The sequence below is a fragment of the Leucopleurus acutus genome, assembly GCF_964270905.1.
Source record: "Leucopleurus acutus genome assembly, chromosome: 18".
Classification (NCBI taxonomy): Eukaryota; Metazoa; Chordata; class Mammalia; order Artiodactyla; family Delphinidae; genus Leucopleurus; species Leucopleurus acutus.
In genome coordinates this window covers 20,937,492-20,960,047 of record NC_139160.1, presented here as the reverse complement: position 1 = coordinate 20,960,047, position 22,556 = coordinate 20,937,492, and the positions used below count along the sequence as shown (strand labels likewise).

The following is a 22,556-nucleotide window of genomic DNA, read 5'->3' as shown; positions in this document are numbered from 1 at the left end:
GCATTCATCTCAAGTGTGCAGCCTGGTGAATTTTAACATGTGCATGACCCAGTAACCGCCACTCTGATCAAGATGTGGAACACTTCCAGTGTTCTGGAAGCTTCTCTCCGTCTCCCCCCCACCCCCCAGTAATTCCTCTTCTGACATCAACTAGTTTGAGACAAACCAATCTTGCTTGTTTCCCTTCCTGCAGTTTTTCCTCAGAGAAGACCGAGAGGTGCTTCTGTCTCTCAGCCCTGCTAATAAATCCTATCTATATCATGTGTTCAGTTATATGTAAAATCTCTATTTAGAGTAAAAAAATACCTTGTATTTCTAGAGGCTTCTGTGTTCGAGGCACGAGCCCCACGCTCCATGATGCCCCTCCCCTGGTGGTGAGGTCAGGCCTGCCCTTAACATTAGGGAGACCCCAGGCAAGGGTAACATAGAGGCCCACAGACCACTTGTCGAGATGTTTCAGAGTTACAGCTAAGCCAATAGATTGATAAAGTACTTTTTTTTTTTTTCCATCTTGATAAGTAAACATCTTCATAACACGTTAGAAGACCAAGCTTGAATTTAGAGTGCTCAAACTCCTCAGAATTCTGAAACATGGTGGTAGAGAGTCCGCTGTGGTTCTAGGCTGGGCAGCCTGCCCTGCCTCTCTTCCTATTTCTGGCTCCATCCCATACCCGATGTATGTACGTGGCCACCGCAGCCTGTACATCTAAGTTCTGTCCACGGCCTCCACAAAAAAGGAAGCCTTAACGTTCCTTAGTCAGCCGCCCAGCACGCTGGTGGCATGGGGCATCTTCGGAAGGACAGATCTGCAAAAGATAAGCTCTGGATACCCAGAGGGAGGCCTGGAAGGGAAGGTGCGAGCTCCAGGTAGGAACGTTCACTTGCGGCTGCAGATTCCTTACCCCACAGGCTTGGGGCACAGCATGAGGAGGGCCAGGTGGGACCTGCAGAGCTCGGGGCTTAAAATGCCCTTTTGTCTGGTCCAAGGGTGGTTCTACAGAATTGCGATCATCGGTCTCAAACAAGAGACCATTCTTGTCCTTCTCAAGTTCACTCTGAACAGTTGGGTTTGGTGAAGCCCTTCTTCACTGAGGGTTGCCTTATGCCGGGCAGTGAGCCCTGTCCCGACATGAACGGAACTTGCTTCCAGCTCTGCTGCCTCGAGTCTAGTGGGGGAGCCCAGCGGTTAACAATTCTGGATCATGATAGAGGTTTGGGGAAGGCATCCTGCAAAGAGATGGCATCTGAGCAGTCTTGATGGGTGGGAAAGTACTAACCAGACGAAGAAGCAGGGAATGGTATTCTGGAGAGAGAGGACAGCGTGGGTTAAGAACGGTCTGTGTAGTGAGCTTAGAGCCCTCCAGCCTGGGAAGGTTTGAGCGGTGACATGGGGTGTGTCAGGAGAGGCCGGTGTATGCTCTGACAGGAACAGGGACCATACCTCTGGACCCTGGGGGAGCACTAAAGGCTTAAAGCAGAAGTGGGACACAGGCAAATCAACATCTGTAGCCATATGACTCTGGCGTTGATATGGAGACCGTGAAATCGAGAAGAAGATAATCCAGGCAGGAGCTAATGAAGGTTTGCTTATTCATTGATCGAATGGATGTCCATTGAGCCCTACGACATGGCAGGCACTGTTCTATATTGGGGGTAGTGCAGTGGACAAGGCAGAAAAGGGCCCTACTCTGAAGGAGTTCGAATGAGAAGGCAGGGACACCACAGATACATAAAGAAATAAATACTTCAGATTATTTCAGACAGACCTAAGTCCTGTGGATAATAAATCATGGGATAGAGATGATGGAGGAGGTGGGAAGAAGACGACGGACTAGCTCAGTCTTTCATGTGTTTCTTCATCCAGCACGTATTTATTTACTGAGGGCCTGCTATGGGCAATGGCACTAAAATGGAGAGATTTAAACAGACACTGTCCCTGGGAGAGCCAGGGGGAGTCAGGAGTCATTGGAATATCCCATCACTGGAGGTTGTACTTTGAAGAGAAAGAGTATAGGCTTTGGGAGCATATAACCAAGGAACCTGACCTAGCCTGGGTGGTCTGAAAAGGCTTGCTTTGGGCGGGTGGAGGAACATTCCAGAGGCCCAGTGATGGGAGAGAGCACAATGGACAGGAAGGCTGAGCCAGGCCCAAGAGGCCGGAGAATGAGGGGGAGAGCGGCGTGGCGTGAAGCTACCCATCGTAAGCCAGGGCCCCGCTATGACCAGCAAGTTCAAGGACTTGACCTTTTTTTTTTTTTTTTTGAACAAAGTATACTTTTGGTATGGTAAAAAATATATAACACAAAATTCGCCACGTTTAGTAGTTTTAAGTGTGCAATTCAGTGACATTAGTTACATTCACAATGTTGTACCGCCACCACCATTATCTCTTTCCAGAACTTTAAAAAATCACCCCAGACAGAAACTCTGACCATTAAGCAAAAACTCCCTAGTTCCACTTTCCCTCAGCCCCTGGTACCCTCGAATGTACTTGTTGTCTCTATGAACTTGCCTATTTGAAATATTTCCTATAAGTGCGGCCATGCAGTTTTTGTCATTTTGTGACTGGTTTATTGCACGTAGCATCATAGTTTCAAGGTTCATCCATGTTGTAGCGTATGTCAGAATTTCATTTCTTTTTATGGTGGAACAATATTCCACTATGTGGATATACCATATGGATTTTGCTTATCCATTCATCTGTGGATGGACACGGGTTGTTTCCACCCTTTGGCTGTTGTGACTAATGCGTCTGTGAACATGGGTGTACAAATACCTGTTTGAGCCCATTTCCAGTTTTTGCGGTATATACCCAGGAGTGGAATTGCCGGGTCAGATGGTAATTCTATGCTAAATTTTTTGAGGCACTGCATACTGTTACTTACAGCAGCTGCTGTTTCACAGGCTCACCAGTAGCGCACAAGGTTTCGAATTTCACCACATCCTCTGACAGCACTTGTGATTTTCCATTGACTAGGATCACCAAGTCTGCACCCTCTCTCAGTACCTACTCTGACCACTCAAGTCTCTCAGGCAATCCTGGGATTCCTCATTTGTGATGAGCATGCCTTCCAGTTAGTTGAAAGAACTCAGCACCTCTATTACCAATGTCAGCTAGGAAGAGGGATGGAGATGGGAAGGAAATGGAGAAGAACCGGGAAACTGGTGAAGAATTGGGGACCGCTCCCATGGGTATTTGTTAAGTAGGTATCTTTTTTTTTTTTTTTTTTCTTTGCGGTACGCGGGCCTCTCACTGTTGTGGCCTCTCCCATTGCGGAGCACAGGCTCCAGACGCGCAGGCTCAGCGGCCATGGCTCACAGGCCCAGCTGCTCCGCGGCATGTGGGATCTTCCCGGACCAGGGCACGAACCCGTGTCCTCTGCATCTGCAGGCGGACTCTCAACCACTGCGCCAGGGAAGCCCAAGTAGGTATCTTTTGAGGGTCCTTTTACTCTGTCCATGATGAGCCAATCCTCATAGCAGGTCCTCAATAAATATATGCTCATAGCAGGAGCTCAGTAAGTAGACACATGAACAAATGGGCTACCCCATCTTTGTTCCCCCATCACGTTCAATGCTCTGAAGACCTGCTAAGGGTTCTGCTCCCACCGGGACCCTCAGACTCCTGTCCAGTGGACCCAGCAAACCATCCTGGGTCTTTTCTGGTGCTGAACACTGCTCGCCATGACAGTTTTTCTACAGAGTGCTTATTACTCTGCAAGAAATGAGGAAAGAATAGGCAGGTTGCCTTGAGTCCTTTTTAGAACAACAAGGGCTAAGCAAACAAAAGGATGTGGAAGGGGGTAATTTATCCATATAATACACTTCACCCACATTGTGATTTAAAGATCACAAAGCACTTTGCCAGGTATTTTCTTGTTTGATCCTTACAATAAGCCATTGAGGTTGGCAGGGTAAGTACTGCAGTCCATCCCAGATTCGCAGGAAAGGGCAGATTGAGAAAGCAGGGGTGATCTGCTGAAGGTCAAGCTGAAGTGTCAGGGGCGGGTCTGTCTCCATGCTTGGCACCCGTTCCGTCTCCCCCAGCGCAGTGATGATTCACCCCTGCCTTGCTGCCCCCAAACCTGCTCAGGGATTCTAGGACGAGCTCAGCCAGGCTTTCACTAATCAATCAAGAGTCTTTCTGAGGCGTCCTCACGGATTTCTGGCTAGTCTTCTCAGAAGGTGTTCTTGCAAAATGCTTTCTGATTTTTCGCCCAATCGGTAGGTTAAAAAAAAAAAGTCCTCCTTTCTCTTTTTCTGTATCAGCCAGCCTGGCAAGGTCTGTTTCATTCCTGAGACTCAAATTGGAAACTGCCTTCTGTTCTCATTCATTTGGGTTGTAGCGGTCATTACATTCTAAACAATTAATCCCTGGGTGCCAATTTCTTACTAGAATTATCCTGGACTCAACAACTGGTTTTCTTAGCAGCAAGGCTGCAGCAATTATTTCGTGGCTTTTGTAAGTAAACATGCTGTGCTTGGCACTTTACAATTTTTATCATCATTACTGAGTTATCAACATTTACCTCTATCAGGGGAAACGAAAGGCTGTCCAGTTGTGAAGGCCTGGCGATCACATACACCTGTTTACCAGCATCCGTGGGGCTCCCTGGGGCTCCCTCCACTTGCTGAGAAGAGGGAGGAAGTCCCCCAGGCCCCCAGTCCTCTGTCTGAGTCGGGGACCATCTGAGAGGTAATAGTAAACCAAGGGGAAGAAGCGATCTGCCTCTAAGGTCTCAGGTTACAGGGCTGTGCTCCCTGGGTGCTCAGACCCCGTAGCTGGCAGGCAGTGTCCTTGACCTCATGGGGGTTGTCTGCCTGGGTTCTCAGCTCCTTTTCTGGGGGGGCCACAGAACTTCCCTTCCAAAGCTGGGCCACTTGGAGTCAACCCGGGGAGTCTGATGTGGTCTGTGGGATTCTCCTTTCCTTCCAGCAGGAAAGACTGAGCTACCCTAGGACCATCAGGCAGCTCAGCCCACCCTGGGCTGGGAGAGGCCCGCTTACCTTCCTGTGAATTTACCTAAACTTAGATCTTCTGGCATAACAGGTGTAACAGGAGACACCGGAGCAGCTCTGGGGCCAGGCTCCTGAGTTCATGCTCCTGGCTCCACCTCTCAGTGCTGTGTGGCTGCAGACACAGTGCTTACCCTCTCTCTGCCTCTTTCTTCATCTGTATACTAGTGATAGTTATTGCCCTATTTCACAGGGTTATTTTGAGGATTCAGTGAGTTAATATTTGTAATTAGAACAGCGTGCCTGGCTCATAGTAAATGTGCCTTTGAAAACAAAAAGGAACTTCAACATCCAAAGGAGCTTTCTAATGTTCTTTTGTCCCTTTTAGGTAGAATATAAAGACAGAAAGCCTAAACCACAAAACCCACTGGTTCATTTGAATACACCAGCAAACCAAGCCCAAACCCATGTTCTTTTAAAAGTACCCATGGCACCATCATGGTAGTGACTCCCAGACTCTCCCAAAGTGGACCTTAAAACATTTCTCAGCAGCATGTAGAGAGAGAACTGACCTGCAGATGATCAACTACCCAGTTTAAGTTAGAGCAGCTGTAATAGAGTGGATAGAAGTCAGAACCCACTAGATTCCTCTTTCCTCTTACACCGCATCACTGTCAGGACCTGTGGACTAAGTGTGCCCTCCTTGCATCTGGTAATGACAACAACAGCCCTTACAACAATCCTAGGATGCAAGTACTACTGTTACGATTCCCATTTTACAGATGGGAAAACTGAGGCAGAAAAAAGCTAGGTTGCAAGTCCAACATTGCACAGCTTATAGCTGCAGAGGCAGCGGTTGAACCCAGGCAGCGTGGCTCCGGAGTCCCTCCCTCAGCATCACACTATACTTGATTGTATCACTGACCCCAACTGTGAGCCCAGACCCAGTCCAGGCTCAGAAACCCAACACTGTCCTCAAGCAGGAGGGACTTGCGGGGGCTTGGGCCAAATTTCACTGCTCGTCCAGCTCTGGCCTTGTAACCCGACTGTCCTCCTCATAAGTTTCCAGCTTAGCGTAGGCTTCAGGAGACAGGCTCTGTCTCTTTCCTGCCCTCGAGGCTCTGTCTTGCTAACCCGCTCAGTTCTCCCGCTTCCTTACCACGTTCTTACAGTCCTGAGCCTTCCATTTACTAATTAGACCCGCATTCACCAAGCACCTAGTGTGCGATGGTCATTTACGCGAGGCCTGGGGATACAGAGCCTTGGGGGGTCTCACCGTGTGTGACAGGGACACAGATGTGCAAATGGTTGCATAGAGTGGAAGAGTCTGAGGGCTGTGATGGACATCAATTCAGTTGAGGCGGACAAGGCAGGTTTGATTCTCCCTGGGGAGAGGAGTTATCAGGACAGGCTACACAGAGGAGGCGGCACGGTCTGCTTCCTGCTACTGCACATCCCTGATACCAGCCAGTTGCCTGGAATTTTGCTGGTTGTCTCTTTGCCTGCCTGGACACACCCGTGTGACCTCAGAGTGCAAGAAGGAGCTGCATTGACCATCTTTACTTTCTAATTGGTTAGTAGAAAATGTGCAGACGTCTGCCGTCCAGTGCCAGCTCCAGGAACAGGGGACTGGCAGGTTCTAGCGCCCCCTAGACCGCCCAGGCGTCCTGATGTCGCAAAGTTTCACGTCTGTCTGGAGTTGTACCCCTTGCCCTCCCTAACAGTGACCCTGCCCCTGGTCTTCCCAGCTTCACGTGGAAAAAACATCCTCCCAAGATTCCCTGTTCTACTCCCAGATACCCTTGGGAGATCTCAGTTGTAGAGAGAACTTACTGTATTAATTCTACACCCAGATAACAAAAATACGATGTAGAGAATGTAAAAGACTCATCTGGTGACTTTGGATAAGTTAACCGAGTCATTTCTCATCTTGAAGATTTCTCCCTTCCCTGCATGACAAGGCTCTCTTCCTTTCGTAATTTCAAACTTTCTCATTCTCAGAGAGTTTCCTGTAACCCACTATTCAAATAATGCCAGAAGTGTTTCCTGGAGACTTCCTTATTTACCATGGGAAAAAAAAATGAAAAGAGGAAGGAAGGAAGGAAGGCAAAAAGAAATCAACGTCTACGAGGGTACTACTGCGTGCTTGGCACTGATCTAGGTGCTTTCGCATGTATTAGTCACATTTAATCCTCCACCAGCTTCTCAGCGTTTGTCTTATTATAGACAAGAAAAATGAAGCTCAGGGGGTTGTCACTTGCCAGGGGCCACACAGCTATGAATATTGGAACTAAATTTGAAACCACACCTGAGTCCAAAGGCCATGATCTTTCCAGTACACTGAGAGGTGTTTAAAATACATCTGTAGAATTTCACTTTTCTACTAAATTTCTGTCACGATAAATGGGTTAAGCTTTCCAATTAACTGCTCGGGTCCTCCATTTTTCTTCCATTTTATTCACCTGTTCACGCTACCATTTGGTTTCAATTGTCTCAAACCCCTTTGAAAAGAGACCACGTGTGGATGAGGTCAGCAGTGAAGAGCGGTCCTCCGCTCACCAAGGTCACCCAGGAGGGAGGCACAGAGCAAGTGTCACCTCTCCCCTGACAGATGGAGGAGCCAAGGTTAAATGACTTGCCCAAGACCCCGTGGGAACGGAGCCAGACCGCAGACAAGGGCTGCAGCCTCTCGGTTCTGAGGAAGCCTCCTCGGCCGAGCATTTGCACGGAGCCGCGGTGAGTGCCGGGGAGCCCGCCTTTCCGCTCTCATTTCTCTTGGGCTCTTGGAGAGCCTCAGGTGTCTGGCACCGACTTCAGCAAGCGCGCTGAGAAGGGTCCGACTGGCTTTATTTAATTACCATAAACAGATGCGTCACTGGGGCTTCATGAGGCAGCTTCGATTTTTTTGTCTTTTGTTATTTATTTGTTTTAATGGAACTGTAGTTGATTTACAATATTGTGTTAGCTTCAGGTGTAGACGAAATGATTCAGTCACACACACACACACACACACACACACATATATTCTTTTTCAGATTCTTTTCCATTACAGCTTATTACAAGATACTGAATATAGTTCCCTGTGCTATACAGTAGGACCTTGTTGTTTATCTATTTTATATATAGTAGTGTGTATCTGTTAATTCCATACTCCTAATTCATCCCTCCCTTTCCCCTTTAGTAACCATAAGATTGTTTTCTACGTTTGTGAGTCTGTTTCTGTTTTGTAAATAAGTTCATTTGTATTATTTTGTAGATTCCACATATAAGGAATATCATACAATATTTGTCTTTCTCTGTCTGACTTCATTCAGTATGATAATTTCTAGGTCCATCCATGTTGCCGTAAATGACAATATCTCATTCTTTTTTGTGGCTGAGTAATATTCCATTGTGTATCTGTACCACATCTTCTTTATCTATTCATCTGTTGATGGACACTTGGGTTGCTTCCATGCCGTGGCTATTGTAAATAGCGCTGCTATGAACATTAGGGTGCATGTATCTTTTTGAATTAGAGGTTTCGTCTTTTCCAGATATATACCCAGGAGTGGGATTGCTGGATCATATGGTAGTTCTATTTTTTAGTTTTTTAAGGACCCTCCATACTGTTCTCCATAGTGGCTGCACCAATTTACATTCCCACCAGCAGTGTAGGAGGCTACCCTTTTCTCCACACCCTCTCCAGCATTTATTATTTGTAGACTTTTTGATGATGGCCATTCTGACCCATGTAAGGTGATACTTCATTGTCGTTTTGATTTGCATTTCTCTAATAACTAGCTATGTGGACCATCTTTTCATGTGCCTGTTGGCCATCTGTATGTCTTCATTGGAGAAATTTCTATTTAGGTCTTCTGACTTTTTTTTTTTTTTTTTGCGGTACGTGGCCCTCTCACTGCTGTGGCCTCTCCCGTTGCGGAGCACAGGCTCCGGACGCGCAGGCTCAGCGGCCATGGCTCGCGGGCCCAGCCTCTCTGCGGCATGTGGGATCCTCCCGGACCGGGGCACAAACCCGTGTGCCCTGCATCGGCAGGCGGACTCTCAACCACTGCGCTACCAGGGAAGCCCTTCTGACTATTTTTTGATTGGGTTGTTTGTTTTTTTGATATCGAGTTCTATGAGCTGTTTGTATATTTTGGAAATTAAGCCCTTGTCAGTCACATTGTTTGCAAATATTTTCTCCCAATCTGTAGGTTGTCTTTTCGTTTTGTTGATGGTTTCCTTTGCTGTGCAAAGGCTTATAAGCTTGATTAGGTCCCATTTGTTTATTTTTGTTTTTATTTCTTTTGCCTTGGGAGACTCATGTAAGAAAATATTGCTACGAATTATGTAAGAGAAAGTTTTTTTGTCTATGTTCTCTTCTAGGAGTTTTATGGTGTTGTGTCTTATATTTAAGTCTTCAAGCCCCTTTGAGTTTATTTGTGTGTATGGTGTGAGGGTGTGCTCTAACTTCATTGATGTACATGAGGCTGTCCAGCTTTCCCAGCACCACTTGCTGAAGAGACTGTCTTTTCCATGAGGCAGCTTCTTCACGTGCTCATCAGCTCTCCTGCTTACGGGGAGGCCGGGCAGGGCTGGGGTCGGCAGAGGTGCCTGCAGTGCCAGCCCCCTGCCCCCGCTGTGGTCCTTCAGGCCGTCACCCCGAGGGGCGGGGGGATGAGCAGGGGTCATGCGGGGCTGGGCATGGTGGTGATGGCATATCGCTCAAGTCTGAGGCACTTTCCTCACAGAATGCCTTTAGTTCCTTCGTGTCAGTGTCCCCCGTGAGCCCTCTGCAGCCTCTGTGACTTTCCCCAGATGGCGGAGCTGCTGGATGAGGTGACCCCTGGGGGATTACCTTGGTGGCCTCCCCTCCACAGCGCCTGGCCGAGCGTTTTCCTCACGCCCCCCTGAAGTCAGTATAGACGCTGCCCCTCGCGGCTCCAGCTTGTACCCTGGAAACAGGGCTCACAAACGTCATTGCGCTCTCCTCCCAGAAGCTCACCTCTCACCCGGACACCTCCCTCAACTCGGTTCTTCCCACGGCAGTTTTGGAAAAAAGGAAATGTTTGAAGAGCGTTAGGGGGGACGGTCGACCCTTCCCATAATCAAGGTAGAGGCTCAGTTAAGTGAGGTAGAAAATGGTCCTTAAAATTGCGTTCCTCTTCGATTTTAGTTTAAGAAAATAAATTTAGTAATAAAGTATGGCTGCTAATGGGAAAGGAAATTTCAAAGGCCTGTGGATCTCTCAGAGAACTGGTGTGACAGGGTAAGAGCCACATTCTCTTGAAGGACATTTTTGCTTTTGTATAAAAAGATTTCTTCTTTTCTCAGAGAAAAAGTGGCCCGTTTAATGCTATCCCAGTGCTTAGAGAACATTTTCATTTCTGACGTGGTCAGCTAGTTCCCATTGTCATTGAGAAGCAAGTGGGGAATTGACAAGACGATCACATGTCCCAGATTTGGGGGTCAGTGCTGGTTTCAGATGCTCTGTCCTCCTGTCCAACCATGTAACCCATTTAAAAAAATGATCATGGGGGCTTCCCTGGTGGCGCAGTGGTTGAGAGTCCGCCTGCCGATGCGGGGGACGTGGGTTCGTGACCCGGTCCGGGAGGATCCTGCGTGCGGCGGAGCGGCTGGGCCCGTGAGCCATGGCCGCTAGGCCTGCACGTCCGGAGTCTGTGCTCCGCGGCGGGAGGGGCCACGGCAGTGAGAGGCTCGCGTCCCGCAAATAAATAAATAAATAAATGATCATGGAACACAAACTTCCTTTTCTGCAGGATAATTTTGAGTCGTGCACTTAAATAAAGTTGTTGCCAAGATTTCCTTCAAGTATTTTATGCAAATCGTAAGTTTTATCGAGCCTGAATTGGAAGGCTAGGCTCTTTGTAGAAGCTTCCAGGTAAGCAGTTCTGTGACCGAGAGGGAGAGACAGCTTAACAAAGATTAAAAGCACCAGCTAAACTCTACACTAATTGGATTCATCCTTGGACGAGTTAATCTCTCTGTGCTTCACCTTCCTTGTGTGTAATTTGGGGATAGATTGTCGGCGTAGTTCTGAGGATTTTTTAAAAGGCAATTCAGGTAAATCACTTAGCATCACACTTAGCACTTAGTGAGTGCTCAATAAACGTGAGCTAATTCAAAAACGTATACACAGGGCTTCCCTGGTGGCGCAGTGGTTGAGAGTCCGCCTGCCGATGCAGAGGACACGGGTTCGTGCCCTGGTCCGGGAAGATCCCACGTGCCGCGGAGCGGCTGGGCCAGTGAGCCATGGCCGCTGAGCCTGTGCGTCCGGAGCCTGTGCTCCGCAACGGGAGAGGCCACAAGGGTGAGAGGCCCGTGTACCGCAAAAAAACCAAAAAACATATACACATATGTAGTTTTAACTTGGGTTCCCCCAAAGTAGAGCCTGAGATAAAAACTTGGATGCAGTGGTTTATTTGGGAAGTGATTCCAGGAAGCAGGAGGAAGGGACAGAGTCACTGCCATTGGCCACAGGGCTCCATTCCACCAGGCAGCCCTGGGGAACCTAGAGCATGCCTCCCAGGATCGGCCCCCAAGAGCTGGGGCATCTGTGTGTGTTTGATGTATGCAGACAGAGGGTGAATGAGACAGGATCTTAGCTCAGTATTTTTAAATGAAATATAATATACTCAATATTAGTCCTATGGCCAGTAGTTTGTTGTGAAAAGAGAGAACACTGAGGGATGACATACCAAGAAGTGCTTAAAAGCGTGGAATTTTAATTTTAAACGGCTCCGCCGCAAACAGTTGTGTAAGAGTGAGTAAGCTCTTTACCTTTCCTTTGCTTTGATAGAATGATAATATACTATTTCCAAGGGAGAATCAAATGCATAGCATTTAACGCAGTACCTGGACATAGCGCGCCTTCAATAAATGGTAGCTATTTTGTGGTTGTTCTGATCATTATTGTTATTATTGTGTGCATAACTGTGACAGCAGAAAACGACAGTCTGTGGACTTCAGGATATGTAACCAGCTTAGCCTAAGTCACAGTATACCTCTAATTTATAGAAAGGGAACGCGAGGTTCTGAGTGGCTACTTGCCTGGGACTTCCCAGCACATCCTTGGTGAAGTCGTAGGAATTAGATCTGAGGGACCATGGCACTCGCTGCAAAGCTGGGCACATTGCTAGACGGGCTGGCCAGTCTTTTGTAAAATCTGGTATTGGTCTGATTTGGTTCTGTTTCTGTGGAGCCTTCCTAATGCCATGCTAACCCTGTCTTCTGTCCCCAAACGTGGTCTGCGATGGCCTTTCCCTTCCATAGTGGACACTCTCCAGTTTCGTCCTGCGGGGCCCTGTCCCTTCCACAGGCCAGTGTCTCCTGGCTGGAGTTCCCGGTGCCACCTGGAGATAGCTCTGCGGCTCGCAGCTCCCTCCTAATCACCGGTTCGTGATTAAACATCCATTAAAGGACCAAGGAATTATTGAGATACAGCATCTTGCAAGTAAAACTGCTATTTCCTGTTACACCACAATTCTAAATTATCCACAGGACCTTTATTCTTCTGCTAAAAACATTAGGCTGGTTTCTGATGGTGCGTTCATCCTGGGCCCAAGGTCAAGATGAAAATGCAGCCTTTTGTAGCAGAACTTGACCCACCCTGCTATGTGAAAGCCTGGGGTTATGGCTTCCTGGCTTGGGTGATTTCACGTAGAGCCTCATCTCAGTCACTCGCTGTGTATTTGTGCCAGCACTACAGACATGAGGAACATTGCCTTTTTAACGCCCCATTCTCACCCGGCTGGTTTATACCTTGGCAAGGTCCAGAGGACGGGGACCCTTTGGGAAGATGCCCAGTGTGTGGGGGTCATAGTAGACAGGCAGCATCCTTATCCAACGCCCCTACCCCCCAGCAGTGTGGTGGCACAGGTAGAGCAGTGGACCCTGCCCCTTATCAGCTGTGACCTTGGGCATCACCCCTTTGGGCCTCACCTGTTAGACCAGGACCTGGAACCGGAGCGTGGCTCTGGTTCTCTGAGCTTGGACCTGCCATGCTCAAAATCTTGGTCACTCAACAGACAGGTCCTGTTACTGCTGACCCATCCCTCTCTTTCCCCCGACATCCAGTTTGAGTAGAAGTTTGATCACTCATACAAGTTGGGCAAAAGAATCTTGGTCACATCTTGTGTATCAGGTAACATCTCTAAGGGACTCCACTTACTAGTAATGATAGTTACCATTTATGGAGTGTGTTAGGTGCTGGGTGCCATGCTAAGCACTTTATGTATATCACGATATTTCACCTTCAGAACAGTCATTTTATAGTTGAGGAAATGCGGGCTTAGGGAAGTCAAAGAGATTACTCCAGGCAAGTGACAGCATTGGATTCAAACCCAGATCAGTCTGACTCCAAAGCCCATATTCCAGGACCTCAGCTAGATGCTACTCTTTTCTCGCCCATCACTGACTTCCACTTTTTACCTCTTTCCTGAGGCTGGAGTGGTCAGTTACAGGTTGGGTCGGGGAGAGGGATCTTGTTCATCTCCGTGCTTTCCTCCACAGTGCTGGGGACCAGGTTTCCCCATCCACTGGGCTTCGTACCCTGTGATCTTTATATATATATATATATACACACACACACACACACACACACACACATATATATTTTTTGGCTGCATTGGATCTTCGTTGCTGCACGCGGGCTTTAGTTGGGGCGAGTGGGGTCTACTCTTTCTTGCTGTGTGCAGGCTTCTTATTGCGGTGGCTTCTCTTGTTGTGGAGCACGGGCTCTAGGTGTGTGGGCTTTAGTAGTGTGGCACGTGGGCTCAGTAGTTGTGGCTTACAGGCTCTAGAGCGCAGGCTTAGTAGTTGTGGCTCACAGACTTAGTTGCTCCGTGGCATGTGGGATCTTCCCGGACCAGGGATCGAACCCGTGTCCCCTGTGTTGGCAGATGGATTCTTAACCACTGTGCCACCAGGGGAGCCCTGTACCCTGTGATCTTGCGCTATTCAGAGACCACTCAGGGTACAAACAGGTTGGCATCTCAGAACCTCCACTGACTCTGTGTGTGTGTGTGTGTTTGTGTGTGTGTGTGTGTGTGTGTGTGTGTGTATGTAGAAACTCAGGATGGAGTAAGGGAACTCAGCCCTGTGGCCTACCTCCGTGCTTTTTAAAAAGTGTCCGATGACAGTGGGATCCAGGAATTCTTTCTTGGTTTAGAAAGGTCAGAGCACCCCTCGCCTGCCCTTGATGCCAGGGGCTGCATCCTCCATTAAGCATCAACCCCCTTCATCCTGCCCGGCTCAGAGGGAAGCTACTTCCTCAAGGCAGAATGAACTGAAGGGCAGAGAGAAAATGTCCAGTCTCCCAGGGGGCTTGCAATTTTTGCCCACCTACCTCTCCCCACCCTGCTGCATCTCTCAGCGGTGTCACTCAGCCTCAGACCCACGCCCTCCGGATCAGGTGCCCCTCACAGGGCCGCTTGCCCCTGTGCTTAGTCAGCTGCCTCTAATGAAAAGAAAGCATGCGTAAGTCACGAGGGCCCGTTCCCGGGGTGGGAGGAAAAGGGGCCTCATCCGCACGGCTCCTGGCTCCGATGACGGGCACCAGGTCCTCAGCCCCTGTTCCACCGCAGGCACACGTGTCCTCCCAGCCCCAGCCCCTCCTCTCCCATTGCACTTCAGGGCTCAGAACCCAAGCAGGGTTCAGGGCTTTCTTTGAAGTTAGGCAGTAAGGACAAATCTGACTTTTACGTAAGGCAAGAAATTGTTCCGTTCAAAATCTCTTCAAGGCCAAGGGCAATTCACAGATACCAAGGAACAGCAAGCACCGAGGCCTGCCGGGAGGGAGGGGAGGCGGAGAAAGACGGAAGGTGGGGTTTTGGGGAGTTGACTCTAACTGCCCAGGAGTGGCTTTTAGTTTTTATCGTAATGACCCGTGTTGACAATAACTGCTACTATTTACCGACTCTCTCCTCTGTGGTAGACATTTTCCTTCTGTGAACTCATTTACGCCTGCAGCGGCCATAGAAGGTGGGCTTTTTTTTTTTTTAACATCTTTATTGGAGTATAATTGCTTTACAATGGTGTGTTAGTTGCTGCTGTATAACAAAGTGAATCAGCTATGCGTATACCTATATCCCCATATTCCCCTCCCTCTTGTGTCTCCCTCCCACCCTCCCTATCCCACCCATCTAGGTGGTCACAAGGTGGGCGTTCTTTTCTCCTTTTTATAGAGGAGGAAATGGAGCCTCTGAGAGGCAAAGTCATTTGTTCAAAGTCACACGTCGGCCAATGGCACAGGCTGGATTTGAATTCAGACCTGTCTGCCCCAAAGCCCATGTTTTTTTCCTACACCCACTGCTTCTCCCCATATTGACCTGGTGGATTTATAAAATATGTACTAAGGGCAAAATATAATGCGCTATGCTTTTTTTTTTTGGCCTCGTGGCTTGCAGGACCTTAGTTCCCCGACCAGGGATTGAACCGAGGCCCTCAGCAGTAAAACCGTGGAGTCCTAACCACTAGACCGTCAGGGAATTCCCTATGCTCTATGCTTTTGACAGTGTATCTCTTTCCATTTGATTTTTAAATATGATGTGCATGCATCCATGTTAATTATACTGTTTTTAGAATAATTCAGTAAAGAAAAGGGAAGAAGATTTATGGAGGGGGAAGGGGAATAAGGAAGGAGGATGGAGAGGCCCCAAATTGAAATGTGGATCTGACAAAGGGGAGATGGTGGGTGTGTGGTGCAGCCCATGGGGTCACACTGCTGGCCTGGGCCTGATGGGGTGCAGGAAGGGGGGTCCCCGCAATTTTCTGCTTCCACAGCGTGCAAGGGATATTTAGTTAGGGCTAATTGGAAGGCAGCCTGGGGCAGTGCAGGGGATCTAGGCCTGACATCAGGAGAGCCGACTTCTGGTTCCTAAATTCTGCCACTAAATAGGTTGACTCTGCAAAAGTTGAGTAGTGGGTTGAAAAGATAGATTCACATCCTAATGCCTGGAACCTGTGAATATTACCTTAACTAGCAAGACAGTGAATATTATATGACCGAAGGTGAGATTAAATTAAGGATCTTGCAATGAGAAGCTTATCCTGGATCACCCAAGGAGGCCCTAAATGCAATAACCTGTATCCTTATAAGATGTACACACAAAGGAGAGAAGGAGGCCATGTGACCCCAGAGGCAGAGATTGGAGGGATGTGGCCACAAGCCCAAGAGCACGTGGAGTTCTCAGAAGCCAGATGAGGCAAGGGACAGACTCTTCCTTGGAGCCTTGGAGAGGCCTGGCCCTGCTGACACCTTGATTTTGGACTTCCAGCCTCCTGATTTCTCTGAGAAATAGATCACTGTGATTTTCAGCTGCCCCATTTGTGGTAATTTGTTACAGCAGCCGTAGGAACCGAATACAAGTCATTCCCCTCTCTGGCCTCCGTTTCCTCAACTGTAAACTAAGACGGTTCAGGCTCCCAGTTCTGACATTCTCCCCGTCACTCTCTGAGCCATAGAGAACGGAGCTCCATTCTCCAGGTAACCCCTTCCACGTGGTACTTTGTGTCTAAACAGGCCACCTTTCCCCTTTGGGGAACAGAGTTGGTTGAGTCCAGATGACTTTGCTAAGAGTAAAATACCATCCCAGACAGTTAATTTTTTTTTTTTCTTATTGTTAATTGCTAGAGAAACGTTCTGCCTTGCCCCAGGAAAGCCATCCAAATAACTCTGACCTCTCTGTGGATTTCAAAAAAGTGTTCAGTCTCAGTTTTCTCATTTCTTCCAAACAGTCCCTGCAGCTTGAGGGACCATGGTGAAGGGAGAGCCACGAAATTTGCTCTGGGGCTGCCGGATAAATGCAGTACGGAGGCAAGGGGCTCACATCACCTCTGCGCCAGCTTCAGCCTCCCCTGCTTCCCCGTCACCAGCACGCTGCTAACCGAACGGCTGCTCGGGGCTCGCGCCTCCAGTTACGTGACTCAGGAGCCTCGTGTGCAATCACCATTAACCAGAAAAGCCGCATGACTGCTCTGTGCCTACAGTGTCGAGTGTCTCATAATATTCACAGAAACCCAAGGGCTGGAGGAGGCAGCAAGGGAAAGCCTTTAGAATAAAGCTCATAGAGTGAGGACAGCCAGCTCAGCTCCTCCCGCATCCTTCCCCCGCCCCCGTCTAAGGTGCTGTTGGAGCTGTGAAGAGCCTCCAGCCTCGGCAGCAAAGGAAGATGGTGAAATGTCCAGAAGACTGGGGATGCGACCCTCAGACAATGGCTGTGTCGGGAGGAGCTGAGCAACCCACACCCTGCCTATGAAACAATCTTATCGGAAGCCTTTAACTGCCTTAAACTAGGTATTCAGGCTGAATACTCCAGGGCCACCTCTAAACCTCTAAAAACGATGTTCATGTCTTTAGCGTTCCTTCAGCTGCCTGCCATGCTGTGTCAAGCAGAGTTAGTGAAAGCCCCAGGGCAGGCGCGGGATCTCCAAAGATCAGCCCATGAACGGTAGAGGTGAGGGTTGCCCTTGCCCCCCGCCTCTCCTCAGCTCCCTCCTTTGATGGTCCCCAGCCCACCAGCTCCACCATCACTCAGAACACATTCATCCATACGGGTTGGTCTTAGAACGAAAGGCACGTGGATGCTTCAAGTGATGGTACTAAAATGCCCTAATTTTTAGATTTAGTATCTGTCAGGCACAAATTAAAGCCGTCATTGTCCCATACGCCCTTCCCACTGTGTGTGTGTGCGTGACTGTGAGTGTGTGTGTGTGTGTGTGTGTGTGTGTGTCTGTCTGTCTGTCAACTCAAGGTTAACGGGTAATAATCGAAAAGAGCTCCAGGGACTGGACCGGCTGGATGGAGGTATGAATAGCCTCCCAGGAGAGATGGGGAGGTTCTGCCCTCGGGTCTGGGTGCCGGGGAGGGCACTGGGGGTCTCAGCAATGACATTGGCCCTGGTGAGGGCCTTTTGGAAGTCTGCCAGAAAGTGTTTTGCTAGACTTCTTTCAGAACCTCGTTTATCAAGCTCTGTGGCTACAGGGAGGAAGTCGCCCAGCCAGCCTCAGCTCAGCGCCTGTCCGCTTGGGAAGCGCTGAGCACTGACCCCAGAGGGGTCTGGCTGCCACTACAGACCCTTCCCTGGAGAGGCCTGGGTGCAGAGACTGGCCAGGTCACCCCTCAAAGGGCACCTCTGGGGATGGGACAGAAGCAGGGAGGGCTGCCCGGGGCAGGGCATTGTACAAGCAGCGAGTGTCGATGGGAGAGGGGCCAGGAGAGAAAGACTTTCTTGGTTTGGAAACAAGCAAAGGACACGAGGGAGAAAGCAGTGCTGAATCAGGACCAGGAGCCCGCACCCTCCCCGGTGCCAGCCTGCAGCCCGTGGGCCACATTTCAGTGACCTCCATGAATGGGGAAGCAGATGGCAGCCAGCCGAGGTCACCGGCTCCTTGGTGGTCCCTTTTCATGGGGTGGGAAGGAGAAGTGGGGGCCCGGGTCCCTTTAAGGAGCCATCCCTGTAGGCAGAGCCAGACAGACAGACACAGGGCAACACGGAGTGCCGTTTGCAGTCCACAGAGCCAGCTCTGCTACGGATTCTTCTTGAAGCAGAAGACCCTCCTATTCCAGGCCAGCGACTCTAAACACCCCTTTAAAGCAGGGTGGGCTTAAGGAGTGTAATGGCTTTAACTGGGTTGTCTGCATTCCCCGGGAAGGCTTCTGCCTTCCACTTAGAAGGAAAGGCATCAGGTTGCTTGAAGGAATCCAGGTTACCGAGTAATCGCCATAATAAAATTGAGAATGAAGGTGACCCGTAGAAGCATGGTAAATACACAATTTTCTCTGCTCAGTAAGTGAATTTTGATTATAACTCAGCACTTGCCTCAGGTCGTAAAGTACTGCTAGCATTCGCGGGAAAGGACAAAGTGCAAAAAATGCTCCCACAAAGAAAAACACAGGCTTCCCAGCCCTCTCTGTAGCAATATGCAACCTAGAAAATTGAAAGCAAGGTTGCAGTCTCTCTGTCCTTCGTCACCATTTTATGTACCAGCCTGTCATACAAAATGCGGGGAGGCACCGCAGATCAATAGCTATTCTGGGTTAACGTTGCCACAGCTTTTTTTTTTTTTTTCTTTAAAAGAAGAATTTTTCTTCCTATGTGGATCACAGCTTATTACATCTAAGGCATACTTCTGTGGTCTGCCTATGGAAAGGAATGCTGAGAAGGAGCAACTTCTTTCGAGGTTTTATGCATTTTTAAATATCAGTGATGGGGCAGCAATGCTCCTAGAGAACTGTTCCTTTATAAGCTCCAAAGGGTTGTTAGCCCTCAGGTTTGAGAAGCAGGTAAAACTTACCCGATGGGCCACCTGGAGCCTGGATGAGACCTCCCCAGGGGCAACCTGGGATGCGGAGGTCTGTCTCCGCCTGGTACAGCCTCTGTAAATCCTGTGTGTCCTGCTGCAACCCCTGGTAACATTAGCGGCCGTCGATTTGATTTGTTTATCTGCGGCGACACTCATCTGAGCAAACTCTCTAAGTGGCTTTTTATAGGAAATGAAAAGCCAAATGAGAATGTACGTAAAGAAGTGAGCCATGGGAAATAGCCTCTCAAAGCACGTGTCACCTATTTTTATGTTACTAAGTCGGCTGAAGGCTTTAAGTGATAACTTTTGAAGTTCCTAATGGAACCCTACAAATTATGTACGATAATGTAATCTTTCTTCGGAGGAGACCGTTATAAAGCACATCTACCTTGAGTATCATCTCTTTTTCAGCCTCACAGAGTCGTGGAGGAGGCGGGCTAAAGAGTCATAGGTTCATTTTGAAGGTGAGGGAGGGAAGGCTCAGAGACATCGAGTCCTTCAAGGTCACACAGCTAGTCAGCACTGACCCAAGGACTCCGACACTGACTCTGGACTCCTGAGTCCGGGCAGCAGGACTACCTGTCAATATCCAGCCTGACATCACTGAAACATACACACAGATGCTTTTCACTCCACCCCACACCAAGATCTTAGCACCCTTCTTCCCCTCCATCACCTGCTGCAGCCAACGAACCATCCAAACTCAAACTTTGGAAATGCTAAGTCTCATAAAAAATTTGTAAGGGTAAGGGTTTTAAAATGCGAAACAGGAATAAACAGAATTTCTTGCCGCAGGGAAAACTAACTAATGTAAAGCGACAAAATAATGGGAGTTTGAATGCAGTCTCAAAAGTGGCCATAAAATGGAATTCAGCATCATATTTTAATAGGTACATCATACACTCGCTTTGCCAAGGATGACTGGCGGTGAATTCTCATTTATAAAAGTAAGCCATGAAGGGAAAAGAAAATAGGAGAATGAGGGGAAGAGAGAGGAGGGGAGGGGAGGAGGGAGAAAGGGAGAGAGAGAGTGAGAGAAGGAGGGATTGGGATTGGGAGGCTGAGTGGTTGAGGGAGATGGTATTAGTCACAGCTTGGGTACCGCGGAAAGCCGGTTCCTAGGTCAGGAGCACCATAGCTGTCCCAGAGTAGTGCATCACCCCTCCATCCAGGAGTGGCCTTGACATATGGCCCCAGGGGCTCCAGGCAGCTGTCCCTCCTGAGGACTTCCAGGAATTGTGCGGAAGCGGGGGTGGGGGGGTGTTGCAGGGAGCCATCCTTCAGCACTGGCCTGCAGGGCTTCAGCCGAAGAGAGTCTGACTGCAGGAGTTTATAAAGTGATGAGCAACACGCTACATCTCCTGCCCAACAGCAGTGGCCAGAATGGCAGAGCTGTTCTGCCAGAGACTCTTCCGTGGCTCAGCTGCAGACGTGCCCTTCCCCCGTCACTCTGCCTTGGGTATAATGAGGACAGGAAAGCAACTCCCAAACGAGTTCATCGTTTATTTGGGGACAGAGCCCATTGGGCTCAGACTTTCACACTGGGGGGAGTTCAGCTGCGCCGTCGCACCGCCCCTCCCACCCTACCTTCCCGTCTCCCCTGCCTCCCCTAGCCAGGGGCTCTGCATTCATTTCCCTCAGCCTTGGCGGTGATGTGAAGCGGTCCCTCCAGCCCATATTTTGGCTGTTCTCTTAAAGGGCATTGACCTAAAGGCACAAACGCAGCGGCAGCGGCGTCGGAAGCGCAGCCCGGCGGGCGGCCACAGCAAAGAGGCACCCGCAGCGCTTGCGGTGATTCGGGCAGTGGCAGCTCGGGGCTGGTTTCATTTCGATACTCTTGAAGCAAATCTGCCCCTCCTGTCCTCCGCGCACCGGGCGCATCTAGCTCGAAGGAAGGAAAGAAGACAAACTCCTCCCGACATCCCCGCCCCCCGATCCCCACTCACGCGGAGCCTGAGCACAAGGGGAAAACACTCTGAAGAAGGAGCCCTCTCCCCAACTCCCAGATCCCTGCCTCGGGGTTCCTGTCCCTCCACCCCGACCCCAGTTACTTCAGCGGCAGCCAGAGGGGCTTCCTAAATCCGTGTGCTCGCCTGCCTTTGCAGCACGTGGGACTGACTGCGATTTGAGTAACTTTTCAAATCCTGTCTCCTAAACACTTGCCCACAAATATTTGGGAGAGAGAGGGGCAAGCCCCCTGCTCCGTCCACCGACCTCACTTCTGACCTCCGCCCCACTCCTAGGCTGACAGCGTGGAAAAAAAAAAGAAGACTCTCACTCCGGTTGCTCTTGCCAGTCGGGGAAACAACACACTGTCGCCGAGAGCATCCAACCACCAAGAGAGGGAGAATGAGCCCCGAGGCACCGGCGCCGGGTACCCAACACCGTCCTGGCGCCAGTGGACCAGCCTTTGCCGCGAGTTCCCCGCGCTGCGGGAAGGTCACAGACGCCCCCGGAGGATGGACTTGAACCCAAGCCGCGGGAACATCAAGCGAGAGAGAGCCACTCACCTTTAGGTTGTGCGTGGGGTTTACAACGCAGACAAGTTGCCCAGCGGCGGAGAACACCCGTTTAGCCTTGTAGTGCTGAAAGCGGAGGTGAATGAGATCTAACACAGCCCCAAAGCACTGGGTGAAGAAAAGCATCACAACTTTTTTGGGGGGGGGCGGTTGTTGGCACAGCAAGGCAGCGGAGGAAGCTGTAAGTCCTTGGGCTCTGGAAGGAGCGCAGCCCCTGAGACACTACGCTCCAGCCCGGCTTACTGTGCTTTCGTATTCATCATCAAAATAAGACGGTTAGAATCTTGCAGCAGTGAGGCGGCCAATCAAAAGGACAGAAATGTTATCCTTGAGGTGCAGAGACAGCCAATAACAAATGCCTCCCCTACCGAAACTCCCTGATGAATTGAGCCTGGCGGAGAATGTATTATTGAACATTACCATAGATCAGCACATTGCATTTATCTTGTGATTACAGCCAACCATACATAATGCTGGGGAGGTAGGCTGACAAAACTGATTGCTTAATGTGTCTCCATTTATTAATTGACTTAATTTAACATGAGAGGCTTTCTTAACGCGCTGGCAAAAACGTAAAGCATTTAAACCGCCAAATAGTAAAACACCCTGCTCCAAAGTAAGCAGATGGATAACGCAGATCGCGGCTTGATTCACCAGGGCTGCTTGGGAGAAAATCAAATATTACAAGACTCCTCCGATTCCAGATAAGGGTTTGGCAACAGCAGAAACGTGCATCTTTCAATCTTGTGCTCCGACTCTCTCTGCAGTTTGGAT

The 22,556-nt window shown here is 49.4% G+C and overlaps 1 protein-coding gene across 1 annotated transcript in view; it reads right to left on the bottom strand.

The window, feature by feature from the left end:
• Positions 1–22,010, bottom strand: part of SIAH3 (siah E3 ubiquitin protein ligase family member 3) — a gene marked incomplete at its 3' end in the record, with an annotated part of 73,247 nt that extends 51,237 nt beyond the window's left edge. The window contains exon 1 of the mRNA XM_082859171.1: positions 21,774–22,010. Coding sequence (XP_082715297.1) covers positions 21,774–21,908 — 135 coding nt within the window. The 5' untranslated portion in view covers positions 21,909–22,010. The remainder of the gene's footprint in view (positions 1–21,773) is intronic.
• Between the last annotated feature and the right edge of the window lie 546 nt (positions 22,011–22,556).